Source organism: Sycon ciliatum, chromosome 6, assembly GCF_964019385.1.
Source record: "Sycon ciliatum chromosome 6, ocSycCili1.1, whole genome shotgun sequence".
NCBI lineage: Eukaryota > Metazoa > Porifera > Calcarea > Leucosolenida > Sycettidae > Sycon > Sycon ciliatum.
In genome coordinates, this window is record NC_088648.1 from 24,788,273 (window position 1) to 24,812,515 (window position 24,243).

At 48.6% G+C, this 24,243-nt stretch overlaps 2 protein-coding genes across 2 annotated transcripts in view; one reads left to right on the forward strand and one right to left on the reverse strand.

Moving 5' to 3' along the window:
- The first annotated feature begins 13,609 nt into the window (after window positions 1–13,609).
- LOC135819759 (uncharacterized) lies at window positions 13,610–20,278 on the forward strand. The gene is made up of 4 exons (XM_065333021.1): window positions 13,610–13,880; window positions 14,960–15,472; window positions 16,792–18,567; window positions 19,507–20,278. Exons 2-4 carry the CDS (start codon window positions 15,149–15,151, stop codon window positions 19,690–19,692), a joined length of 2,286 nt encoding a protein of 761 aa, XP_065189093.1. The 5' UTR covers window positions 13,610–13,880; window positions 14,960–15,148; the 3' UTR covers window positions 19,693–20,278.
- Window positions 20,279–21,389: 1,111 nt separating this feature from the next.
- LOC135819760 (uncharacterized) overlaps window positions 21,390–24,243 on the reverse strand; it is a 42,698-nt gene continuing 39,844 nt past the window's right edge. Inside the window, exons 22-23 of the mRNA XM_065333022.1 lie at window positions 22,683–22,766; window positions 21,390–22,372 (exon numbers count right to left, since the gene is read on the reverse strand). Coding sequence (XP_065189094.1) covers window positions 22,211–22,372; window positions 22,683–22,766 — 246 coding nt within the window. The 3' untranslated portion in view covers window positions 21,390–22,210. The remainder of the gene's footprint in view (window positions 22,373–22,682; window positions 22,767–24,243) is intronic.

Below are 24,243 nucleotides of genomic sequence, written 5' to 3' on the forward strand. Positions count from 1 at the left end.
CATTGAGCCGCACTGACTGAGCATCGACGTACGGTCGTGTGCTTCAAGAACATTAGACATGTTCTGCTCTACGTTACGGGAACGCAACGCGAAGAATCCCGGAAACGCTCTTCACGTTCCCGTAACGTAAAGAGAACCTGTTCTGCTCTATGTTGTCTATTGTTGACGTAGAGAAATCGTGTGTACTGGGATTTTCCCCTTCCATATTGGGCAGTTTTCTGCCTGCATTTGAATGATACCCAGCAGATCCCTATACGTATTTTCTTTGCGTGTGTCGCAACGTAACTCATCTACGCGTAGAAATCTGGACCCAAAATTCGCGAAGCCGTAGGCTCTAACCCAGGCACCTGCTCTCTACGTGATTTCTCTACGTTCACTCAGAGGTTTCACGTATAGCAGAACCTCTCAACTATGCAGGTCCTCTATAGGATTTTTTTTACGAAAATTCTACAAACTCCGCTCAAGACCAGAGCCGAGAAAGATGAATAAATTACAGGGAGGACGAAGACACGACTAGAACACAGAAGTTGAGGATTGAGAGAACAAAACACCTATTGAGTGGGTGTTGTTGAGTTTTATTTTACTTCGCAAGGCCAGAGTCGGGGCTGACTATCCACAAGCGCAGCCGAGTACATAACAATGCAATCACTTCTGTATCCAAAAATAATATTCCCTTGCACTGAGCTCATATGCAACGGCGCGCACTTACCTAGCAGCCCTTTTCGCTCGGATTCCCCACCGCAAAGTATCGCTGTTGCCTTGCAGAATCACTGCACACGGTAAACCGGACGACGGGATCGCAGCATGCGGAATCACTGCACACGGTAGACCGGACGACGGGATCGCAGCACGCTAGCACAGTAGCAGCGTGCCGGCAGAGGAAACCCTGAATCAGAATGACTGTAGTCTGAATGGTCGGAATGCTGCGCCCGCTCTTGATCTCTACCTAGGCTAGGGTGGCGCTGCACTTGAAGATTTTCAGACCGCCGGCCGAGACGTTGGTTTGCGTTAGTAGAGAAATGACTTCCTCATTCACTCATTCAAGGACCAACACTGTCACTGATCTATCTTTCTTGCCGCACTCATGCTGGAGCGCATCGCCCGTCACCGGCCGTGTGTATGACAGTGAACTATACAGACACGGACTGAGATACACTGGGCCCTTGTGTAAATTCACCAAGACTTGAAGTCTCGATGGCGTGAAGTTCGAAGGCAGACCTACGAAGTGCTAGTGCCGGGTGTAACACCAAGACTAGCATTAGCAAGAGGCAAGACAAACTATTTTTCACTTCACTTCTCTCTATAACCCAGACTCCAGAGTAACAGACGAGTCGATAGGGCCAGGGAGTCACTGCATAAAATGGTCCACTGCTGGTCACATGTATTTTAACTCGGGCCGGAGTCCGTCTTCGGCAAGCGTTCTGAGGCTCTGCGAGAGTGTAGCCACTTCACACGAGTGAGAGTCGGTTTCTGATAACCATGGGCATGGTACCCATGATAACAACATGACCAGGGCCCGCCCCGCTGATCTCTGAGTCAGCTTGTGAAAACCAGGAGGATCCCACCGCCGCGCGAAAATCCGCGATTTCATAATGATTGTCACATGGTTTTTGTAAAAGACTGTGTCACAACCCAAAAAAAACACCGCTACGGTCATTATGTAGCACTGTATTCCCGCAAATCCCCTAGTGGAAGGGGAAGCCTCTCTGAACTGAACTAATATTACTTAGCCAGCGAGGGAGATGTACAAACACAGTGGAGTCCATGTACGATACTCGATAGGCAAACTGTGAATGTTGGACAGCTGATATCATGCTGTCAATGGCAACCGTTGTCAATCGTCCAACACTCTAGTATTGCTGATCGCGTCTCTCTTGCCGCCGCACGGTTGAAGCACCCGGATGGCGCTGGAGACGCTTCTACAAGTAAATAGTTCTAGTTCTACGAACACAACCTCCCGTACCCAACGACTAGCTCGAGACGCCTAGCGCTTTCGCAGCACGTGATAACCACGATTGGCACAGCTCAGGTACGCCTAGCCAGGCGAGACTGGATCATGGTCCTGGAGTGAAGGCGACATTCAGTCCTGTAGCATGCACGCCAAGGACGCTCTATCACACAATAATCAGACGGCAGCTAGGCACCGGCGCCCGCCGGCATAATTATTGGCATAATTTGGTGGTTGAAAATTTGGAGCATAATTTGGCATCCTCTCGGAGGTAGGAGGATAACTACACGATTCTACCACAGTTCTAGTATGTAGGCTATACAATTGTGTACAATGCACCTGATCAGTGCTGGTGGTCTGCATGGTAAAGCCACTAAAGGGTTCGGAGGTCATGCAGATAGTGTTTTCAATGAAAATCAGGGTAGAAATCATGGCAATACAGCATTGTATGCTCGAACTCGTCTTCTTCAAAGTAACAGTTCTTTCTCACACTGACACAGTACAATCATGTAGCAGAAGATGCGAGTGAATCAGCCTTCATCACATCATCAGGTATCCAGGGCGGCCGAGATAGTGGCGGGAAGTCCGCCTAACTCCGTGTACATGTACATGTACATTACATTTGTACATTATGCATGTTACGAAGTCATGACCTCTGGATTTTAGCAGCCATGATATGACTGCAGGCTATGGATATTGCTCTAAATTGTATAGTTGATGTTCGGTCATGATGGAAGGAGAAGTGGAGCTACGGGAGAGATGAGCTGATTATACTACACCATCGTTGGAGTACCGTGGCTGCAGGGGGCGGAGCTGTGCGGGTTGTTGCTGTGGATATTGCTGGAGCGTTCGATCGAGTCTCCCACCCAGGTGTGATCCACAAAGCCCAGCGGTACGGTGTATCCGGCATGCTCCTTGCATGGTTGGGGGACTACCTGCTGGACAGGCGCCTGAGTGTTGTCGTTGGTGGGCAGTCGTCCAGCCCACACCGCATCACAGCCGGTGTTCCGCAAGGTAGCTTGTTGGGACCAACACTGTTCCTCCTCTACACGAACGATGCCGATGACCACCTTCCACCAGGTGTAGATCTGGCCGCTTATGCCGACGACACAACGCTGTTTCAGTGCCTGTCCACCATGGATACCATTGACCACAGCTCGACAGTCCTGCAAAATGCTCTCGATGCCCTTGTGAATTGGGGCACCAGCTGGAGAATTGCGTTCGGGCCAGCCAAGTCCCAGGCCATGACTATTGACCATCACCGCCCCGCCTGGGACCTCCCAGCAGTACAGTTTGCGGGTGTCCCCCTGAATGGAGAGAGTAACCTCAAGCTTCTTGGGGTAACCTTGGACAGCCAACTTTCCCACCGCAACCACCTCCGTACCATCGCCATCAGAGCACGTCAGCGTCTCGGGCTCCTGGGGAAGGCCTCGCCCCTCCTGGATTCTCGCAGCCGAGCTACAGTGTACCGTGGGTTTGTACGCCCAGTAATGGAGTACTGCCCATTGGTCTGGATGGGCGCAGCAGATTGTCACTTGCAGCGACTTGACCAGACGCAACGCTCAGCCCTCCACTTGATTGGCCCCGGCGCAATGCTGCAAAGCCTGTCTATCCGGCGCATGGTAGCTGCGTGTACCTACATTTACAAACTACTGTGCTCCAATCTTACCAGCCCACTTCGTCAGCTCTTGCCTCCCTCTCAAGCCCCCCGACCAGCCCATGTTCGACCCACTCGTCTCTCTCTCGTCCGTCTCGACATGCATAACTACCAGCTTGAGACAGGGCTACCTGTCAATAGCCGGAAAAGTTGCCCTAGAGCTTTCACCGCCTGTGCTGTCCCTGTATGGAATGCCCTGCCACCCACCGTCCTCAGCCAGCCACCTGACCGGAAACGGCTGCAAAGTTTCAAAGTGTCTGTCTTCTGGCACCTCCGTGCCCAGCAATGGCACTGGGCCACTGACACTTTGTAAGATGTATGCACATCTGCCCACACACTGCTGCATATTGCCATACGCCTCGTGCCCTGCTTACTCTTTTCTCTGGATCTGAATGTGCACCCTTTACGCATTATATAATTATACTTTATTTAGTTCTCTCCCCCTCTCTTTGCCCCCAACCCTCCCCGCTCGCTCTCTCTCTCTTTCCCTCTCTCTCTCTCTCTCATTTTTTTTATTATACTTTATTTAGTTCTCTTATTTAGTTCTCTTGCTCCCCAACCCTCCCCGCTCTCTCTCTCTATCTCTCTCTCCTCTCTCTCTCTCCTCTCTCTCCTCTCTCACTCTCTCTCTCTCTCTCTCTCTATCTACCTCTCTCTCTCTCTCTCTCTCTCTCTCTCTCTCTCTCTCTCTCTCTCTCTCTCTCTCTCTCTCTCTCTCTCTCTCTCTCTCTCTCTCTCTCTCTCTCTCTCTCTCTCTCTCTCTCTCTCACTCTCTCGATCTCTCTCTCTCTCTCTCTCTCTCTCTCTCTCTCTCTCTATCTCTATCTCTATCTCTCTCTCTCTGTCTATGTCTCTCTCTCTCTCTCTCTCTCTCTCTCTCTCTCTCTCTCTCTCTCTCTCTCTCTCTCTCTCCCTCTCCCTCTCTTTCTCTCTCTGCTATTGGCGCGCCTGGTTGTGATGAAGCCGAGACCCAAGGTCGGCAGAGCATCCCAGACCACGCCACCACTCCCCTTATTCATGGCTCACACATGACGGGTTTACGTGGCTCTAGTAAGAAATAAATTAAAAAAAATATTCGCAGGGCGAGGGTGACATCGGTTGAACGAATATGATGATTACGAAGACAGCTGAACATGATCTTCAAAGGTAACTCAAACTAATTTGGCAATGAAATAATATTTTTGCTGAAGTACAAAAGAAATCAAGGAATGAATAGAAGATGGAAGTAATGTTTTTTTCTTTTTCATGTTGATCTCTAACATGCATGGCCATATGGACACCTTGGTGTGGGGATACTCATGTATGTTGTTGTACTTATGGCCACTTGCAACTTGCAAGCACGAAAGAAGGCACAATTTTCCGAACTTCGAGGCTCCATAAGTACAACAAAGTGAATAAAATATCCCCGGTGCCAAAGCATAATACATACATGAGGATTTTATGAGCATAATGCGATAATCCATGAAAGCATAATTCCATGATTTCGCGAGCATAATCCGCCGGAGCCTAACGGCAGCCCGGGCATGGCAAGGAAAGCAGCCGAGAACCATGGCAACCAGTACTAGTCACGTACAACGGACATGGAAGTCCGGTGAGGCGCGTCTGGCTCGACATTAGGCTGTATTTATTATTGTGATTATACGCATTCCCGCGTTGAAGTGTAGCAGCAGTATGCTGCGTCCACAGCTTCGCTTATGCAGAATGGCTTGGGTGAGAGGAGAGGGGAGAGAAAGCAACAAGGCAACCAACATCTATGAAATAGGTCACAATAACATGAAGAGAACCAACCAACATACATGCACATGTATGCATGATTGCACAAGAATGGAGACGACAAATGGCTATAATCATTGTGCCACAAAACCGGTACACAGGAGATCTGTCGACAATATAACTGTTTTTACAGCCATTTATATCCTTTCTTCCTGTTGTTTAATTAATGGCTGGCGTGTTTTTACCGCCATATTGCCAGGTGCGTGTTTACCACCATAATTATGTACAACGTTTTGTGTGCATGACCGCGCTACATCTGGAAATCCGGTCGATTGACCGGGGCCGGCACCCTCAGCGCGTGCAGAACGCTGTGTGCAGTGCACATGTTGATCCGATTCGACCAGCACGCTGCAGCGCATACATGTAATGCATGTTTGTACCGCTTATCCACGGTTGCATGGCCAGCGCCCTGGGGCCGCTAGACGTCTGACCGGATTTACATGTCCACGACAGTACAGTGTATAGTTAACAGCTGTACACGGCGGTGACCCTGGTTACGTGCAGTGTCCAGCGGATAATCTCGGATGTTCGGATCATGAGTCTGCCGGTACCCGAGCATCACAGCATTGTGGAGCATTGGAAAGGAAGAAAACATTTCGTGAGGTGTGAGCGGCAGTACAAGTTTCATAGTGGATACTGCACCACTATCAGGAAATCCCAGGTGTTGGGCTACAATCGGCACACACTGTACATCGGGAGGTGCAACCCTTGTCGTGTCTGAAATGCATGCAGCTGGAGAACTGTCTGAACACCATGCATTGGACCAGTACTAGGGTCCAGCGGATAATGCTCCGAAAATGTTCGTATAATGCTAACCATAATGCTCCAAAAACTGCCTTAAAATGCTGATTATAATGCTTCAGCAAGGGGTAATGTGCTCTTGGTTTGGGACAAAAATGGAAGAAAGTCTGCACATTGTCAAACGTCCAGGAAATTATGCATATTGTCGATCTGCATCTGAAGTTGCCACCTTATCTCTCACGAGCTCCACTACTTCTTAGCACTATAAGACATGATCGCATCTCCATTGATTGCTATCCATTCCAACTTTGATGCAGGGTTGGGGCAGAATCATGAGTCGGTGTATCAAATTCCTCCCCTAATTTTCCATGTAGTGAGAGATGAAACCAATATTGCAGGTAGTCATACATTGTGGATGAAGTTAATCTTGGCAAATAGTATTCCTGCCTGCAGACAAGCTGTCACTGCGTCCACTCTGTGAATAATGTCTTCATCTGAAACACCAGACTTGAGGCCAGCTCCTGAGATCCGATCTCAGATGGAGAGCTCTCCCATTTGCGGAAATCCTGAAAACACGTGGTCAGAAGTTATTTTGCCACTCTACATCCTTTGCTTGCGCTCTCATCTTCTCCTTGAGATGGTGTGTAGACGTATGGCTTGCCCCAATACTCTTCCTTTCTGATAGCATTTGACTGTAGGCCTGGCATTACAACCGGCCACAACTAACTGTACGTGCTTCATCAGGAAAGTAAGACAGGCGCTGCTGAGCAATCGACTTGGCACTGAGTCCATGAGAAATTCTACTTCTTTTCGAGCCTCCTGAGCTGGACTCGGGAAAGGCAGTTCTTTTGGAACGAGCTCTTTCTGTTTATAGCCGCTCCTTCATCCTGGTCCAAATTTAGCAATGTATCAGTGTCTACTTCAGTATCGCTAGAGATGCTATCGCCAGAGCCTCTGCCACAACTAAGTTAGAAAACGTTTTTTCGTCTGTTTGATATTCACTTCGCGTATGTCTCCTCCATAGCTCTCCATTATTCTACTTCGAAGTAGAAATAAAAGAAACCTCGTAAATAATTTTTCCGGGTTTGTGTCACTTAAAAGTACTTGAACTGCCTCGGCCTCAGTTGGGCATGCTTCACAAATGGCTTGTATACATTTACCTGACCACATAGCTACAATTATAACGTTTTTATGTAGCAATAGTTTAATGTAGCGTTAGTGCTAAAGTTGTTACGTGTCCACACAATCACAAAGTCATGCGCCGGTACAATGCATAGTGCTCAAATGCCCGGAATGGGCGGAGCGTAGTACGCAAGAGGTACACAAAAGGAGTAAAATAGGGCTGTTTCGTTGTTACTCAGAGCTTCATGGCAAAAACCAATCATCAGACAACATCTCATGATCATGATTGTAGCCGATTGTTGCCAAAAACCTGGGGTTTCCCGATATCGCCATATTATCCACTGTGAAACTCGTTATGCCGCTCAAACCTCACATAATGCTCGTTTTTCTCCTTTCTAATGCTCCATAATGCTCTGATGCTCGGATAGTCGTATAATGCCGAATATAATGCCGGCATTATCCGCTGGACCCTAACTAGTACATGACTTTGCATAGACAGTAAACACATAACATTTTTACTACAAACTAGTACAAAGTGATTTTAAACGTTTTATTTTTATTTTTATTTGAGGGATTCCCCAAAGACCGAAGCCTAAATCAAGGGGGTCTCCGAGAATATATATACGTGTACGTGTACAATAGGGTGCAATTTTTAAAATGAAGAAAATAATTAAGATAAAAAGATTAATGTGAAGAGGTTAATTTAGAAGTCTGAGTAGAAGCAAGCGAAAAGGGTACTGGTAAAGAAGGGGGGGGGGGTAATCAGGAAGTGAGAAAACCTCGAGGATGGAATCTATACCTGTGGAAATGGGACTTAACGTGCCGGCTAAATATTTACGGTTTAGCACTTTTTAACTCGGATACTGAGCCAGTAATAAATTTAATGGTGTACTAGCTGTGCTAGTACTTGTTAGCAACAATCCGAACTAGCGCACACACTGCACTGCATTGCTTTGTACTGCATTCAAGACTGACGTCATGCGCTTTGTTTTGCTGCGTAATCACAAATGGCACCAGCCCATTTTGCGGAAAAGAAAAACAAATCTTGCTTGCCCTGTTGTGCTCTTCCAGACAACGGATCGTGCTTCAGCAGTGTTTCGTTTCCCACCATCCCTCCCTATCCAACTTATTCACACCATCATAATTATCGTACCCACTAATCGGATCCACTCTCACAACTGGTGTTATCTAGCTATTTGCTGCGGCTCTGCCTTGCGCTATATTACATCCATTTAGCATTGCAGCTCTACGTTGAGCTAACAGCAGCTCTACTTTGAGCTAACAGCAGCTCTACCTTGAGCTAACAGCAGCTCTACTTCGAGCTAACCGCAGCTCTACTTTGAGCTAACAGCAGCTCTACTTTGAGCTAACAGCAGCTCTACTTCGAGCTAACCGCAGCTCTACTTTGAGCTAACAGCAGCTCTACTTTGAGCTAACAGCAGCTCTACCTTGAGCTAACAGCAGCTCTACTTCGAGCTAACAGCAGCTCTACTTTGAGCTAACAGCAGCTCTACTTTGAGCTAATCGCAGCTCTACTTTGAGCTAACAGCAGCTCTACGTTGAGCTAACCGCAGCTCTACTTTGAGCTAACAGCAGCTCTACTTTGAGCTAACAGCAGTTCTGCTCTGAGCTAACAGCAGCTCTACTCTGAGCTAACAGCAGCTCTACTTTGAGCTTCAAACCAGTTGTTTCGAGACCAGCACTCCTCAATCCAAAGATGCCTCGTTGTTGACTTGTTTGTGTGAGGGATGGGGCTAAAACAGAATAAACACATGGGAACGAGCTATGCAGCAACTATCCACGACTGTAACAAGATGATAAATACAGTCAGAAAGTGCGATAATAGGGCACAAAACTGACAAGCTACTGAGACATTCAGCCACCTGGGACCTATGTACTTGAAGTAGCTCTAACACACCTCCTTTGCGCAAACCAACAGCCTTCCAACTTGGAAGGTTCATGGTTACGTAGGACCGAAGAGGGGAAGGTGAGCGCAGCGGAAATGTGCACCTGATGAGCCGTCACGAACAACACGGCGAAACGTACGTCGTGTGGAACTACATCTACTTGTTAGTGTAGTCAACTCGTCCACAATAGTGTCCTGCATGAGGAGTACTGTTAAATATTGGCGTCCGGTTTTGTACAATAATGAATTCGTTTTCGCAAAGTCCCCCCCCCCCTTCCTTTTTATCTCCGATATTGCTGACCCACCCAAGTTGGGTGGTCTGTTGCTTTGCTGCTTCGAATTGTAGTTAGACCGCATTGTCATGTTTTTAAAGGGAAACTGAACGCCAAAAATAAGTATGTCTTATCCGAAGGAGAATTGGGCACTGATTCCGATGAGCTATGTCTCGAGCCGATCAGAGAAGAGGAACTGTGTCAAATTTCATAAATAACACCTCCCATATTTGGAAATTGGCCTTGATGACGTGCGTACTGCTTAGCTGTCACCATGCTGTGCATGTTCAGCAGTGTAATTGAATGGAAGAAAACAATGACTTTGGTGTTTTGCAGCTCTGTTTCGTTCCCTGACGGTAACCAAATCTAGATGTAGGAATCTGTTGAGCAGGAGAGTGACACATGTCTTCCCGAAGGCTGTCCAGGCTGCAGTGGTGATGAAGAAGACACGATCATCACCCCGAGATCGATCGTAGCGAATTGGAAAACTCATGGTGAATTTGCTTCCACTCCAAGGCAATGTCGAGGTATGAAGGGTGCTTGTACTGCCTTCCAAAGTGAAGTCTGAAGAGGAGATGAACATGGCTTTGCATAGCTGTTGTTCTATGCCAACTTACCTACTCTTGCTGGTACCGTAGTGGCATATTGCAAATTTCGTGGACGAACAACTCTAGTCACTAGTGGCTAGTGAGCAACACTAACAGGTGAGATTTTTCAATTCGACAAAAATTGTTTTTGTTTGAGAACTGACAGTGGCGGTCATTAGACTCAGTAGGTGTCTCTCTGCTGCTTCTTTCCCTTCATCGGTAGGGTTGTGCTTGAAGTAAAAATAAATAGAAAATGTGGAACAAAAATCTGATCAGGTAATTCGAATTTGAACTTCAAAGTATGTGTACATCAAATCACAAAAATGACTGTCAAGGTGGTGCTGTGCATTGAAAAAGACTGGGAGCTGGCAGCAATGGAAAGGGTAGAAACGAAACCAGTAATGCAGAGTATTCATAAGGTAGAGGGAGATAAAAACGGGAGAGGAGTAGTGAGCACTTCAGTTTGAAGTAGTGTCAATAGACAGCATTGTGTTGCATACGTTGTGAATATTGTGTGAATCTAATAATTGTCACGAAATTGATATCCAAAATTATTATCCCCTGAGTAGTATTATGGTGTTCTCCTGTGTTTACATGCAGAGCCTTGACGTTGCTGGACAAGCGACAATATAAATTACATAAACATGTAGCTCGTGATTGTGGGATGACTGCCGTATCGCATTGCCAACGCAAACCCATCCTGTGTCAGTGCAGCCATCCAGCAACTTGAACTCCCCGGACCAGATGCCGCTGCAGCTGAACACCATGCCGATGGAAAGCCAGGAGTTGATAACGAAGCATTCTGGTCTGCACAGTACAAGGCAAAGAACAATAAATAAATTATTATGAATTATAATGCATTGTAATCTTTCCCACACTTCTTTGTAAAAACAAACAAACAGTGCCATTATCACAACACTTGATCAAGCATCTTGATGGAGGTATTTTCCATTGTGCTGGCTCAGCATCTGCACCAGGAAGACCATGTACACTTACACGTATCTTGTGTGTGTGTGTGTTCGTGCGTGTGTGTTTGTGTATCTGTATGTGCACACGTGTGTGGGGGGGGGGGGGCGCACATGTGTATGGGTAGGAATGTGTGTGTGTGTGGGGGGGGGGGGGTACACGCACATGTGTATGGATGTGCGCGCTGCATGCGTGTGTCTGTGGGATGGGATGGGGGTGCACGCACATGTGTACATGTGTGTGTGCAATACAGCATGTGTGTATGTGTTCGTTGAACACAGGGTGTACTCCTGATTACATAAACTTCGTGATCATTGTGATTTCATGTGCTTTGAAGTTGAACTTCGCAATACATGTACTGATGCTTGATTAGATTTATGTTCCACATGTTCTATTTATTTTATTTTACTTCAAGCACTTGTATTATTCAAGCACAACCCTACCAATGAAGGGAAAGAAGCAGCAAAGATACCTACTGAGTCTAATGACTGCCACTGTCAGTTCTCAAACAAAAACATTTTTTGTCGAATTGAAAAATCTCACCTGTTAGTGTTGCTCACTAGCCACTAGTGACTAGAGTTGTTCGTCCACGAAATTTGCAATATGCCACTACGGTACCAGCAAGAGTAGGTAAGTTGGCATAGAACAACAGCTATGCAAAGCCATGTTCATCTCCTCTTCAGACTTCACTTTGGAAGGCAGTACAAGCACCCTTCATACCTCGACATTGCCTTGGAGTGGAAGCAAATTCACCATGAGTTTTCCAATTCGCTACGATCGATCTCGGGGTGATGATCGTGTCTTCTTCATCACCACTGCAGCCTGGACAGCCTTCGGGAAGACATGTGTCACTCTCCTGCTCAACAGATTCCTACATCTAGATTTGGTTACCGTCAGGGAACGAAACAGAGCTGCAAAACACCAAAGTCATTGTTTTCTTCCATTCAATTACACTGCTGAACATGCACAGCATGGTGACAGCTAAGCAGTACGCACGTCATCAAGGCCAATTTCCAAATATGGGAGGTGTTATTTATGAAATTTGACACAGTTCCTCTTCTCTGATCGGCTCGAGACATAGCTCATCGGAATCAGTGCCCAATTCCCCTTCGGATAAGCCATACTTATTTTTGGCGTTCAGTTTCCCTTTAACTGGTCTCGTCATCGTCCTGTAACAGTCGGCATTCTTTGTTGTCATGGGACTTAGCTTGTTGTCGTGGGATGTAGTATAACATGTGCAGTCATTATGATGAATTTATAAGAAAGAAAAAGGACCAAGGAACTACAAGTTACGCTGTAATGTCCACTAACACCACCAGTTACTAAACAATCAGCTCATGCGATAACATTGCACAACACTGACCGACGGTACTGACGTCCTAAACCTGACTGGCTAGCAGCTCTAACACATATTGGATGCGCACTGGTGGTGTTAGTGGACATTACAGCGTAACTTGTAATTCTTCGGTCCCTTTTCTTTCTTATAAATTTATCCTTGGCTCTCCATCTGAGTTCATTATGATGACTGCGCATATTGTACTACCGGTATTCATTGGGACTCTAAGACTATTGTGGCTAACCAATTGTCCACACAACACCACAAGGAGAAGAAGGCAACACAAGCAAAGGATGCAGAGCGGCAAAATATCTTCTGACCACACATGTCAGGCTTTCCGCAAATTGGAGGGCGCGATCGAGTTGGTATTACTTGTTTTACGCACAAAAGGCACAAAGGATGTTTGTAGAGTTTGTTGCAACTCCGAGTTTCTTGCTCAATGCAATCAATTATCATCAGGCAACTTACGACTTACAAGTCGCCTGATGATTGCATTGAGCAGGAGACTCGGAGTTGCGACAAACTCTGCAAACCTCCCTTGTGCCTTTTGGGTGCCTGCTGGAGATGTGAACTCTTGCTTCAATCATTACAAAAGTGATGAAAGAAATCCGACCAGCGAGACTAAAACAGCGCTAAGGCTCATAGTCATACAGGCACTCGGATGCCGGATGGCGTTTGGATCGTGCATGATGTGGAAAGTCGTCCGATCGATTTTGGACCGTGAACATTTTAATGGAAACGTGGTGGTGCTGCTTTAGGTTGGTTGGTTGGCTGGTTGGTTTGTTTCAATTCGCACAATAAACGAGAAGTAGGCCCAATGATATAAAGGCGACATTTTGACTTGTGGGTCGGATTCTTTGTTTGCCACGTGTAGTCATGTACCAGATGTACATTATTACAGCTGGCACCCTTGCCAACACCGATCCAGCCCTGTGAGCACTATCAAGCGCGGGGATTCCCTGCCACAGAATCTTTCCGTCCGGGGCGTTGAAGGCCAAGCGAAAAACAGCCTTGTTAGCCTCGGCTCTCCAACAAAAACTCTCCCTCACACCCTAGCTGGGCGATGACTTCTTGTGGCAAAGGAGTACCACACATGATAATCATTCTGTGCAGTGCTTGCAATGGTCAGAGAGTTCGTATGTCACACCGTGCACACAGCGCGTGTCATCATGGAAATGGAAAACGAGAAGACTGAAACCAGCTGCGCGGATTCGCTCCAAGCTCCGTTCTGGCGTGGCGCAGAGCATACAGACAGCACGGCTATGATCGCTGCCGAACCAAGCCGTGATTCTAGTCGAATAGCAAGACCCTCGTTGACCCTCGTTGCCTGTCTGGGCACAAAGACGAGTTGAATCGCGCTGAAGCGTGCCCGGTGGCAAAAAAATCAGTTCCCAGCGCTCTGCGGCGGATTATTTCAGGGAGGCTTTCGAGGAGTTTCGAGAAGCCTTTCGGAGTGCATCGAGCTGTCCATGCTGAAGTCGTTAGGCAGTGGGAAGTCTCAGCGTATGCCACAAATCTACGCCTGGCTTGTTGTTCGACGGTGGCGAATAGCGAGATAACTGCCTGATAACGGTAAGAATGGCTGCAGTACTCTGCGGCGGCTGAAAATGTACACTCCGATATTCAAGTAGTCAGGAACCTAGCCACTTTGCTCTGCTAAACGTTATACAGACCAGACAGGTCATACTCCGCATGCTCTTTATCCGATGCCCCTGTTTAAAGTTATCTGGTTGAGGGCGGTGCTCGGTCCCTGCCTGCCTGGATAAGAGAGATATGGGTGTAGTAGTAGTAGTGAAACCAAACATTACAAGGAGGATGAAAAAAGTGTTTCTACTCCGAGTTTCACGCACTAAGCGATCGTCAGAAAACACAGTTCCCATCCTCCTACGTGTATTAGTGTTTCAACTAATTATCGTGTGCGTTCCCAAAGGGAACTCACGACGGCCGCTAACACCCGGTAAACCCTAGCGGCAGATGCAGCGACTAACGGTGGGGGTGAGTGGATAAGTCTCACAACCACTGGCACAAGTACCAAGCACGACCCCATTAGCTGCATCCATGTACCCCTTGTGCCTGGCCACAAGTTCCCAGTTGACTGTGGGTAGCAGCACGGCTGGAGAAACCGCTCCCAGGCAGGACTTGAACCAGGTACCTCTCGTATCTCAATCATGGTCTTTGACCAACCCACTGTGCCTGCCTGGTCTGGTCACTGTGCCTGCCTGGTCTGGTCACTGTGCCTGCCTGGTTCCGAATTGTTTCAACTAGTTCTGCTTCTCGGTAGTGAGCACTCTATTGGACAGCCTGGAACCTCTCTGTTTTGTAGTACAGTCAACTTACTTCGCTTATAACGACACTCGGCGGCGGGGCATCAGAAAAGTGTCCTTATTCGCGAAGTGTCGTTATACCCGAAGTCTCATTATTATGTGTTATGGTCAGATGGGACTTTGCTCTGGGCATGGAAATTCTGTCGTTATTCGCGAATTGTCGTTATATCCGCAGTCGTTATTAGCGAAGTGTGTGTGTGTGTGTGTGTGTGTGTGTGTGTGTGTGTGTGTGTGTGTGTGTGTGTGTGTGCATGTATGCGATGGTGTGTGCATGCATGCATGTGCGTGTGTGTGTGTGTGTGTACGCGCGCGTGTGCGTGCGCACAGCTGTTTTGCTAGTTTTGTCAGATCCATTATCACCGGGGCAGTTCTCCAAACTGCTGCCACCGTAACGCAATCACATACTTCTCCACAATCCAATCCGTATCACAATCCGTATCCCGCTCATCCGAAAGCCGGGCCAAGCGGCTCCACTCGACAAGACGTGCTACGCGGTCAGGCAGATCCGGCGCAGGTATGGGCCATGGCTGGACCAAGTACATCTACTCTCCCAATCCTAGCATGGATTACCACGGCAACACACACCAGCCGGCGAAGAGTCAATGGCCGGCGTCATACATGTATAACCGACGCACTCCCGCAGACGAACTGCCGCCACTGGGACCAAAAAAGAACCTCTCCGACCTGTGGCCGGGCGTCGATTCGTTTCTGGACCAGCTGGACTATGGCAACGAGACGAATGCAACGTGGGTGGACGGCAACGGGATGGAGCAGCGTGAGCCCGTACTCAACCTGCGCACATCGGTGATCAGTGTAGCAACGCCTACAAGCAGCAGCCCGGTAAGCTCGGCCTTGGCGGATAATGCCGGAAAAAAGCAGATTCTGCTCGAAATGCAGTGAAAGTGTGTGTGTGTGTGTGTGTGTGTGTGTGTGTGTGTGTGTGTGTGTGTGTGTGTGTGTGTGTCCCCCATATGGTGCAGTGGTATGTGCAGTCGATTTCCAATCGAGAGGTTGCGGGTTCAATTCCCGACGATTATGGTCGCACACGTCTTTCTTCTCTTTCTCGGACTCTTCCTGACTTTTCTTTCATTCTCCTGGGTGGTTACCAACAGCCAGTGTATGCCGGAGTATGTGGTGTGGTGTGTGTAGAAAAAACGAAGAAAAAAAGAAAAGAAAAAATGGAAAATGAAAAATAGGGATTCACTGACCAGAAAAAGTCACTTCAATCAGCTGTGTGGTGGATACCAGGCTAAAAATAGTGTCGGTCAATTCATCAGTCTTGCAAGCTGTTGAATGGTGTAATCCCAGCACAAGTTGCTATGTCTAACATAACTGTTCGCTATCATCGCTTCCGCGATGGGCAGGTCTGAGGTGTGTGTGTGTGTGTGTGCGTGCATGTCCATGTGTGCAAGACGTCAACAGGCGTGACCACACACAACGATGTATGCTGTGAGTTAAAACCACACACTAGTAGGATTTCAGTATTACTGCAAGACCAGTAATGTTAACGAACATTAAAATATCAGTACAATGGTCCCTCTCTATAATCCGGCACCATTTGTGCCACGGAAAATTCTGCTGGATTAGGGAGGGTGCTGGATTAACAAATCTGATTTACTGCTGCAATGTGCATGAAGAGGACATTTTGGCTACTGAAAATTGTGCTGGTTTATCGAGGGTGCTGGATTAGAGAGGGACGACAGTAGTCTAGATTGGTTTCACACCTATCACATGACCATACGGGGGCAGCCATGTTGGTTCCGACTCCACTCAACCCCTGCATCTATGGGTCACATGATGTCGGCCATGTTGGTTCCACTGTCCACACACGCCATGATCACTTTCTGCACTAATCTAGTCACATGTCAAACTGATGTGAAGCCACTCTATATCGTGACCATATTTAAACAAGATGCATGGCATATAGAGTGGCCATGTATGTATTATGTGTGCTGTCCGCCATGTTATTGTGACCATACATAGACAAGACACATTGCCGACAGCCACATAAAGAGGGACCATGTATAGCGGTCTGTGAACAATCTATCCATAACATACAGAGCAATGACCATATATATTATATAGGGGATTGCTGGGCTACTGAGTCTTACATAATTATAATTATTGTACTGTCTTCCTTCTGTCTCCCACCGCCACAGGCAGGACCCGGAAAGCGTACGTTGGCACGGGTCCACGGTCGAGCACACGGCCATGACCAACTCCCCGCCGGCGCTATAGCCATGTGCATCATTGCAGGCCTGCTCCTCGCCTTGACCCTCACTGCCGCACTGCATCTCTGGGTGAAGCGGCGGCAGAAGAGACACGTTCGCTCGCAGAAGTCCTTCTGCCGCTGGAAGGACGACACCGCCACGCTGACGCTGTCCAGTGAAGACCAAACACTCAACGAGAAGCTAAGGAAATGGCGCGAGCTGTATTCACCAACCAAGTCCGCTAGTTATGGCTTCAGGATGCGCCCGCTAGGGCCCCAGTCGCAGCCACCCGGTCGCGCCGGCATTCGCGAAGCGGGCCCACGCGAGGGAAAGATATACGTGCCCCCGCCCCCCGGCCCGACGCCATTCGACATTGCCACCCACCAGATGACCGCGCAGGAACGCCAGTACTCCATCGACTGTGGCGACATGGAGATTGTGGAGCCCGAGGCGGTCGCGAGGCTACCCGGCGCGACAGGCGCGTGCGAACACAGCGAAGGCGACGCGGATGAGTTTGTTGTGCTTGTCGAGAGCGCCAATACCATCATCCAGGCATCGGGCAACAGCCTGCCACCCGCGCATGCAGCCGAGCTCTCCAAATCCAGAGCCACCGACAGGATGGCGAATAAGAGCAGCCGGTACAACACAGCACCTCACCGCAAGCAACAGCAAGCGTCGAGCAGCAAGGCGACAGCCCGCACGGTGGGCATATCGCAATTCCCAGTCGCGAACGGCGTTGGCCAGACGACCACCACGCACCACGCACCCAACCCGGACATGATTCTCGGCTCAACCAGTTATCGCTCGGCAGGCAAGTCGGCAGACAGTGAGCACTCGGGCACGCCACCTCCGTTCTCCCGTGACTACCGGCAAAGTCGTCGTGGCAACCAACATGGCGGACGCTATGCAGCAGCAGCAGCAGCAGCAGCAGCAGGTGGAGACACTGTGGGTAGTGCGGGGGATCCACTGCAGCAACATGAAAACATGCGGACGCCGGGCAGCAGTGGAGGGAGTGCCGTCAGCGGTGGCAGCAGCAGTGACGTTGAAGTACCGGCCAGTGAAGAAACGCTCGACCTGCAAGCAACGGACAACAATCGCAGCCACGGTGGAACGCCAGCCAGCAGCCATAGCCCAAGTCCCAGGACGAGATCTCCGCAGGAAAGGTGCTCAGCGTACACTGGCGAGGCAAAGCTGCAAGCGGATATCGCGCAGAATCAGGCGCGAACAAGACAGCTTGGCTCCAGCAAGCGGCGACGGCTGGAGAAGACTGATTCGGTGGACATGGATACATTCATAGTCCTCGACCAGGAGCTAGTGCGGCACAAGGATACAGTGGCGAGGCTGTCAGCAGCCACTAACAAGCAGCAGTGGCAAAAGGCGCCGAGCCTGCAGATCGGCAGCTCGTTCGACACCATCTCCCCGAGCGCGGCGCGCACAACGCAGTCGCACAGTCCGCACGGCACGATACAGTTCTCTGTGCAGTACCAGCTGGAGCGGCAACAACTGGTCGTCACCGTGCACCGCGCCAGCAATCTGCCGCTGGATGCCGAGCGCCAACCTCCGCACACCATCGTGAAAGTGGAGATACGACCGCCGACCACCGCCGACACCGTGAGCACGCTGACGCGATCGTTCAAGCCCAGCCGCAACCCGGCGTTCAACGAAGAGGTTGTGTTTGCCGAGTACTCCGCCGCCGAGATCAGCCTCTGCACTCTCAACCTGAAGGTTTGTTTGTTTCATTTGTTTGAAATGTAAAATAGTGGAAAAACACACACTGGAATGAGTTATGAAGCAACTATCCATGACTGTGTTTATATAATAAGCAACCATAAAGTGTGAGAACAGGGCATACAACTGGCAGGCTACTGAGACGTTCAACGACCTGAGATCTAGCTTTAACACATCTCCAGTGCGCAAACAAACAGCCTATTATTGATTTGAATTCGTTAGAGCACAGGCAATTCTGCCTTCTCACCAGAGGAAAAATCTCCGGTTCGTACTAAGAACGAACTAAATAATTATTACGATAGACTCGGATGGAGAGCCAATAATTAATTTATAATAAAGAAAAGGACCAAGGAACTAAAAGTTACGCTATAATGTCCGCTAACACTGCCAGTTACTTGACAATCAGCTCATGCGATAACATTGCACACAACTGACCGACAGCACTGACGTTGTACAACTAACTGACAATCAGCTGTAGTGCGTCTCGGGTGCGTACTCCAACAGCCTTCCGACTTGGAAGGTTCTAAGTTATATGAAAACCCATCGGAGCAAGGGAAGGTGAAGCTTGGGCTTGTCTTGGGTTGCACATACCTTCCCTAGCTCCTATGTTTTCGTAATATTATAACTTAGAACCTTCCAAGTTGGAAGGCTGTTGGAGTACGCACCCGAGACGTGCTAGAGCTGATTGTCAGTTAGTTGTACAACGTCAGTGCTGTCGGTCAGTTTTGTGCAATGTTATCACATGAGCTGATTGTCAAGTAACTGGTGGTGTTAGTTGACATTATAGCGGAACTTGTAGTTTCTTGGTCCTTTTCTTTATTGTAAAATATTATGAGAGAAGGAAATATTGAAAAGAATCATAACATGGGAATTCCAAAGTTTAATTCAAATGTGTGTGTGTGTGTGTGTGTGTGTATGTGTATCGTACGTGTATAGGTCTATCGGATTGCGTCGCCGGGAAGCAAGAGCGGTGGTGGCAGTGGTGGCGTGCTGCAGCGGACGCCCACGCAGACGCGTCTCGGCGTCATGCGCATGAAGCTGCGCGACTGCATCCTGATGGGAACACTGCAGACGTTCGACAAGCCGCTCGAGGTGGGCCGACAGAAACACCGGCCCGCCTAGGCAGCGACGTGACAACAGGCACGCCCATCGCTCGCGGGGAATCAGCCGCGTGACACCCTGCAGCTGATGCAGGGTGGTGCACTGCTTTCGTGGATGGTGTATTTCAGTCTGACCAACCTTGCCACCATTTCAAAGCGGAAAACGCATGCATAATAGTATTCACTGCATGCAATAGCAACTGTATCCTATGTAAATATACACAAATGTCTTGGTCCACAGCAGGAACGTCCTGCTCAAAGCAGGGCGTTCGGACAGCCTGGTATTCAATAATGATTCTGCACAGATGACACAACATTCTGAAGCCGGCCAACAGTTCGTATGTACAATAACGTGACATATACATGCATCATGTCAGGCTGGTCAAATCTAGAGGCTGGCCTCCGCCGTCGGTGATACTGGATTGTTCACACATCGCGCTAGCACCACACGCTCACCACTTTTCTCCATGTACGTACTAGTATGCCTGCAGTATTATACGGTATTAAAAATTTAAAATGCTTTTTTGCATGCTCGTGCTCATAAGTTGTTGTGATCAAACCTGCACAACCAGGCCTCCCTGTGCAGAATGCTATCCCACACTACATCAGCTGTACGTCTGCACTTCTGGTCTCTACTCGCAGTGCGAAGAGGATCGGGCTTATCCAATTATGGGAGTTAGGGGAAACTGAACGGCAAAAAATAACTATGGCTTATACGAAGGAGAATTGGGTGACTGATTCCGATGAGCTATGTCTCGAGCCGAGCAGAGAAGGGGGGCCGTGTCAAATTTCATATGTAGCACTTTCCGTTTGTTGGGCATTGGGCTCGATGACGTGCATACTGATTATCTGTCAGCATGCTGTGCCTGCTCAGCAGTGCAATTGAATGGAAGAAAACAAAATGCTTTGGTGTCTTGCAGCTCTATTTCGTTCCCTGACCGTGTAAACCAAATCCACATGTAGGAATCTGTTGAGCAAGAGCCCTCCCGAAGGCTGTCCAGGCTGCAGTGGTGATGAAGAAGACACGACCATCATCCCGAGATCGATTGTAGCGAATAGGAAAACTCGTGGCGAATTTGCTTCCACTCCAAGGCACATTTTTTTTACTGAATACCACAGTACCACCAGATGCTGCACAGCGGGGGCGGTGGCATATTGGATGGAAGTGGCAGCGGGCAAAAGTAACTCCTCCGACCAAAGGTCTCGGAATCATCGTTACTCCTGTGCGCCTGGATTAATTTTGTTGAGGTATGAAGAGTGTTGATACTGCCTCCCAAAGTGAAGCGGAGATGAACGTGGCTTTGCATAGCTGTTGTTCTACGCCAACCTACCTACTCTTGCTAGTACCGTAGTGGTATATTGCAAATTGCGTGGATGAACAACTCCAGTCACTAGTGCAGTCGTGGCTACATTCATAGGGAACCGGCACCCTAACTTTTTGGTGTCTCCGCACATATTTGAAGATAGTTATCGTGAAAACCACAGTACACCCTGCATTGTGCGACCCGTGGAATCACTACTTGCCACACTCGAGGCCAGAAAAGCCCAAGAACAGGGAAATAGAAATTCAACCAGGTTTCACGAAATTCGGACAGGTATGCCATGGCAAAATGTATGGAGAATCAGATTCCAAACCCAGATTTTTGAGATTTAAAGTGGGTTTTTGATCCTCAATTCGGCCCAAATCGGACTTTCAAAAACCAGCGGGACTGTTTCCGATGAACGGACTGTAGTGAGCAACACAGTACACTAACAGGTGAGATTTTTCAATTTGACAAAAATTGTTTTTGTTTGAGAACTGATAATTATAGTGACAGTCATTAGAATCAGTAGGTGTCTCTCTGTTGCTTCTTTCGAAACGAGTCATGTGAAGGTCAACACACGCCACAAGACGGACGATTCGCAGAGCCTTGTGGGGGCTATTTAACAGCCACTATTCTAGCAAGAGGTTCTGGTACAATAAGCATGGGCTGGAGAGCACCATACATGGTTATGCTCATGCTGGGCTGGAGAGCACCATACATAGTTATGCTCATGATGGGCTGGAGAGCACCATATATAGCTATGCTCATGATGGGCTGGAGAGCACCATATATAGCTATGCCCATGCTGGGCTGGTGAGCACCATACATAGCTATGCCCGGGCCCATGCTGGGCTGGTGAGCACCATATATAGCTGTGCCCATGCTGGGCTGGTGAGCACCATATATAGCTATGCCCATGCTGGGCTGGTGAGCACCATATAAAGCTATACCCATTGCTTGGCTGGCGAGCACCATACATAGCTATGCCCATGCTGGGCTGGGGAGCAAAGTGAATAGATAGGCCGGAACGTACTCTGTTGAAGAACTGCATGGTGTCCCCAGCTCACATGTTTGGGCTGGAATAAGGTCGCCATGGTACCGGTTAGTTCGCAACAACATGCAGATAGGTTCTTCTGGGCATACACAGATGTGTCTGAAAAGGCAGTGCATGCTTGCATGCCGGGTGACGGAGTACACGGCACGATGCACTGGCACCGAGGGCCACATCGACAGCAGCTATCTGCGCTTCGAAGCGTACTGCTCATACATACTGATCTGGGCCGTGCTAGTGTTTGGTTTGATGCAGCTCAGCCCTGTGTCAATGTGCTCCTTGCCGACCAGGCCCCCAGTGCCATCTTCCAGGGATCTCAAGAATGCTTCGGTCACAACTTGCACAATCTGCATAAAACAAAAGCCAAATGGAGACAAAATGAGCACAAGTTTGATTCACCAATCATTGATTTAGTAAATCACAGCGAGTGAATGCGAGTGAGAGTGAGAGATGGAGAAGAGAGAGAGAGAGAGAGAGAGAGAGAGAGAGAGAGAGAGAGAGAGAGAGAGAGAGAGAGAGAGAGAGAGAGAGAGAGAGAGAGGGGGAGAGAGATCGCGAGAGAGAGAGCGATAGAGAGAGAGAGAGAGAGAGAGAGAGAGAGAGAGAGAGAGAGAGAGAGAGAGAGAGAGAGAGAGAGAGAGAGAGACCAAAGCTTACCTCGGCGCCCGAGTAGCCAATCGTACGCGATACTAAATGATCAAGACTGACATCATCGGTAACCTTGGTCTTACGGAACTCAATCTAGATATCAAGAAGAAAATTAAACAAGCACACACATGCACATACCCATGCACATACACATACATATAATTATACATACATATACACGTGCACATACACATATGCATACACATGCACATACGCACGCACGCACGCACACACACACACACACACACACACACACACACACACACACACACACACACACACACACACAACTAAGGCTGTGTTTACATGACAATTTTCAACCCGGGTTGAAAGTCTGTACGATGGAAAAAATGGGCAGATGTTCACTGTTTACAGGAAGACAGCTGACCCGGGTCAAGTACTGATATGCCGGCAAAAGTCCACTTATAGAGCACTGTATGGTCAGGTAAACACTTTTGCGCGAAGTTGGCCTGTGCAGTGCTGTTCAAACCTTGTGCGGGCTATACACAGAAGTACGGTAGTACGATTTTTTTTTAATTTCACCCCCCCCCCCCCCCCCCAGGGCAGGGTTAAAATCAACCCGGGTCAAGCGTAATGCGTCATGTCAACGAGCCAGTCAATCGGTGTTCATGGCGGGTTGAAACTTGACCCGGGTCGAACTCAACTCGGGTTGAAACGCCACATGAAAGCACAGCCTACGTAAAAACAGACCAGCGAGTTGAACACCGTTCATCCAACCTCTTTAGGGCACAAGACTTCTAGCCAGGGGCTCGGATATGGCCAATGCTCCGGAGACGGAACATGATAACAAGAGTAGATAAACAAGAGTGTGCAACTCGCGGATGGGTTGGCCCACGGCGGAATTTTTTGTTGACGTAATCTTTTCGACGACGCACGCGCTGCGAGCCTTTTGGAGAGTTTTCCCTCGTGCACTTGGCTGGGCTTTACACTACAAGGTCGGTGCCTAGCACGTGCTCTCACACTGCTCTGCGGCAAAATCCGGGTTTCTCTGAAAAAGGGTGACGTAAACAAAAAATTCCGCAGTGGGCGCGGGGCGGGGTATCTGCAGATTGTGCAGGAGAGATCCGGAGTTGCACACTCTTGTTTATCTACTCTTGATGATAGTGATAATAACTATGTCAACACACCTTCCTGTACAGCATTCGGGACAGCATGAGTATCTACATGTAGATACAGTTACAGATGCATAGGCACAGGGGTGACATGGCAGAAGATCTACTGTCGGGCGCCGAAAAACAGAGCGCCGAAAAACGGAGCGCCGAAGAACGGAGCGCCGAAGAATGGAGCGCCAAAGAACAAACCGCCTAGAATGGCACTCAGCGCGAGGGAACGTCTCAATGTTCTCATCTTTTACGTGATGCTCCGCACTTTTTAAGTTGCTGCGATCGCGGCTCACCTTGCAAGCGATTTATCTCAGGAACCGCTAATCGCAGCGCTTGGCGGATGAGGTCTACGGAACGATTGGGGACTATGCAAGAAGACCTTAGGGTCTGTTGGGAATGCCCAAGTAAAATTATAAAATACAATACAATACAACGCTAAGAGTTTC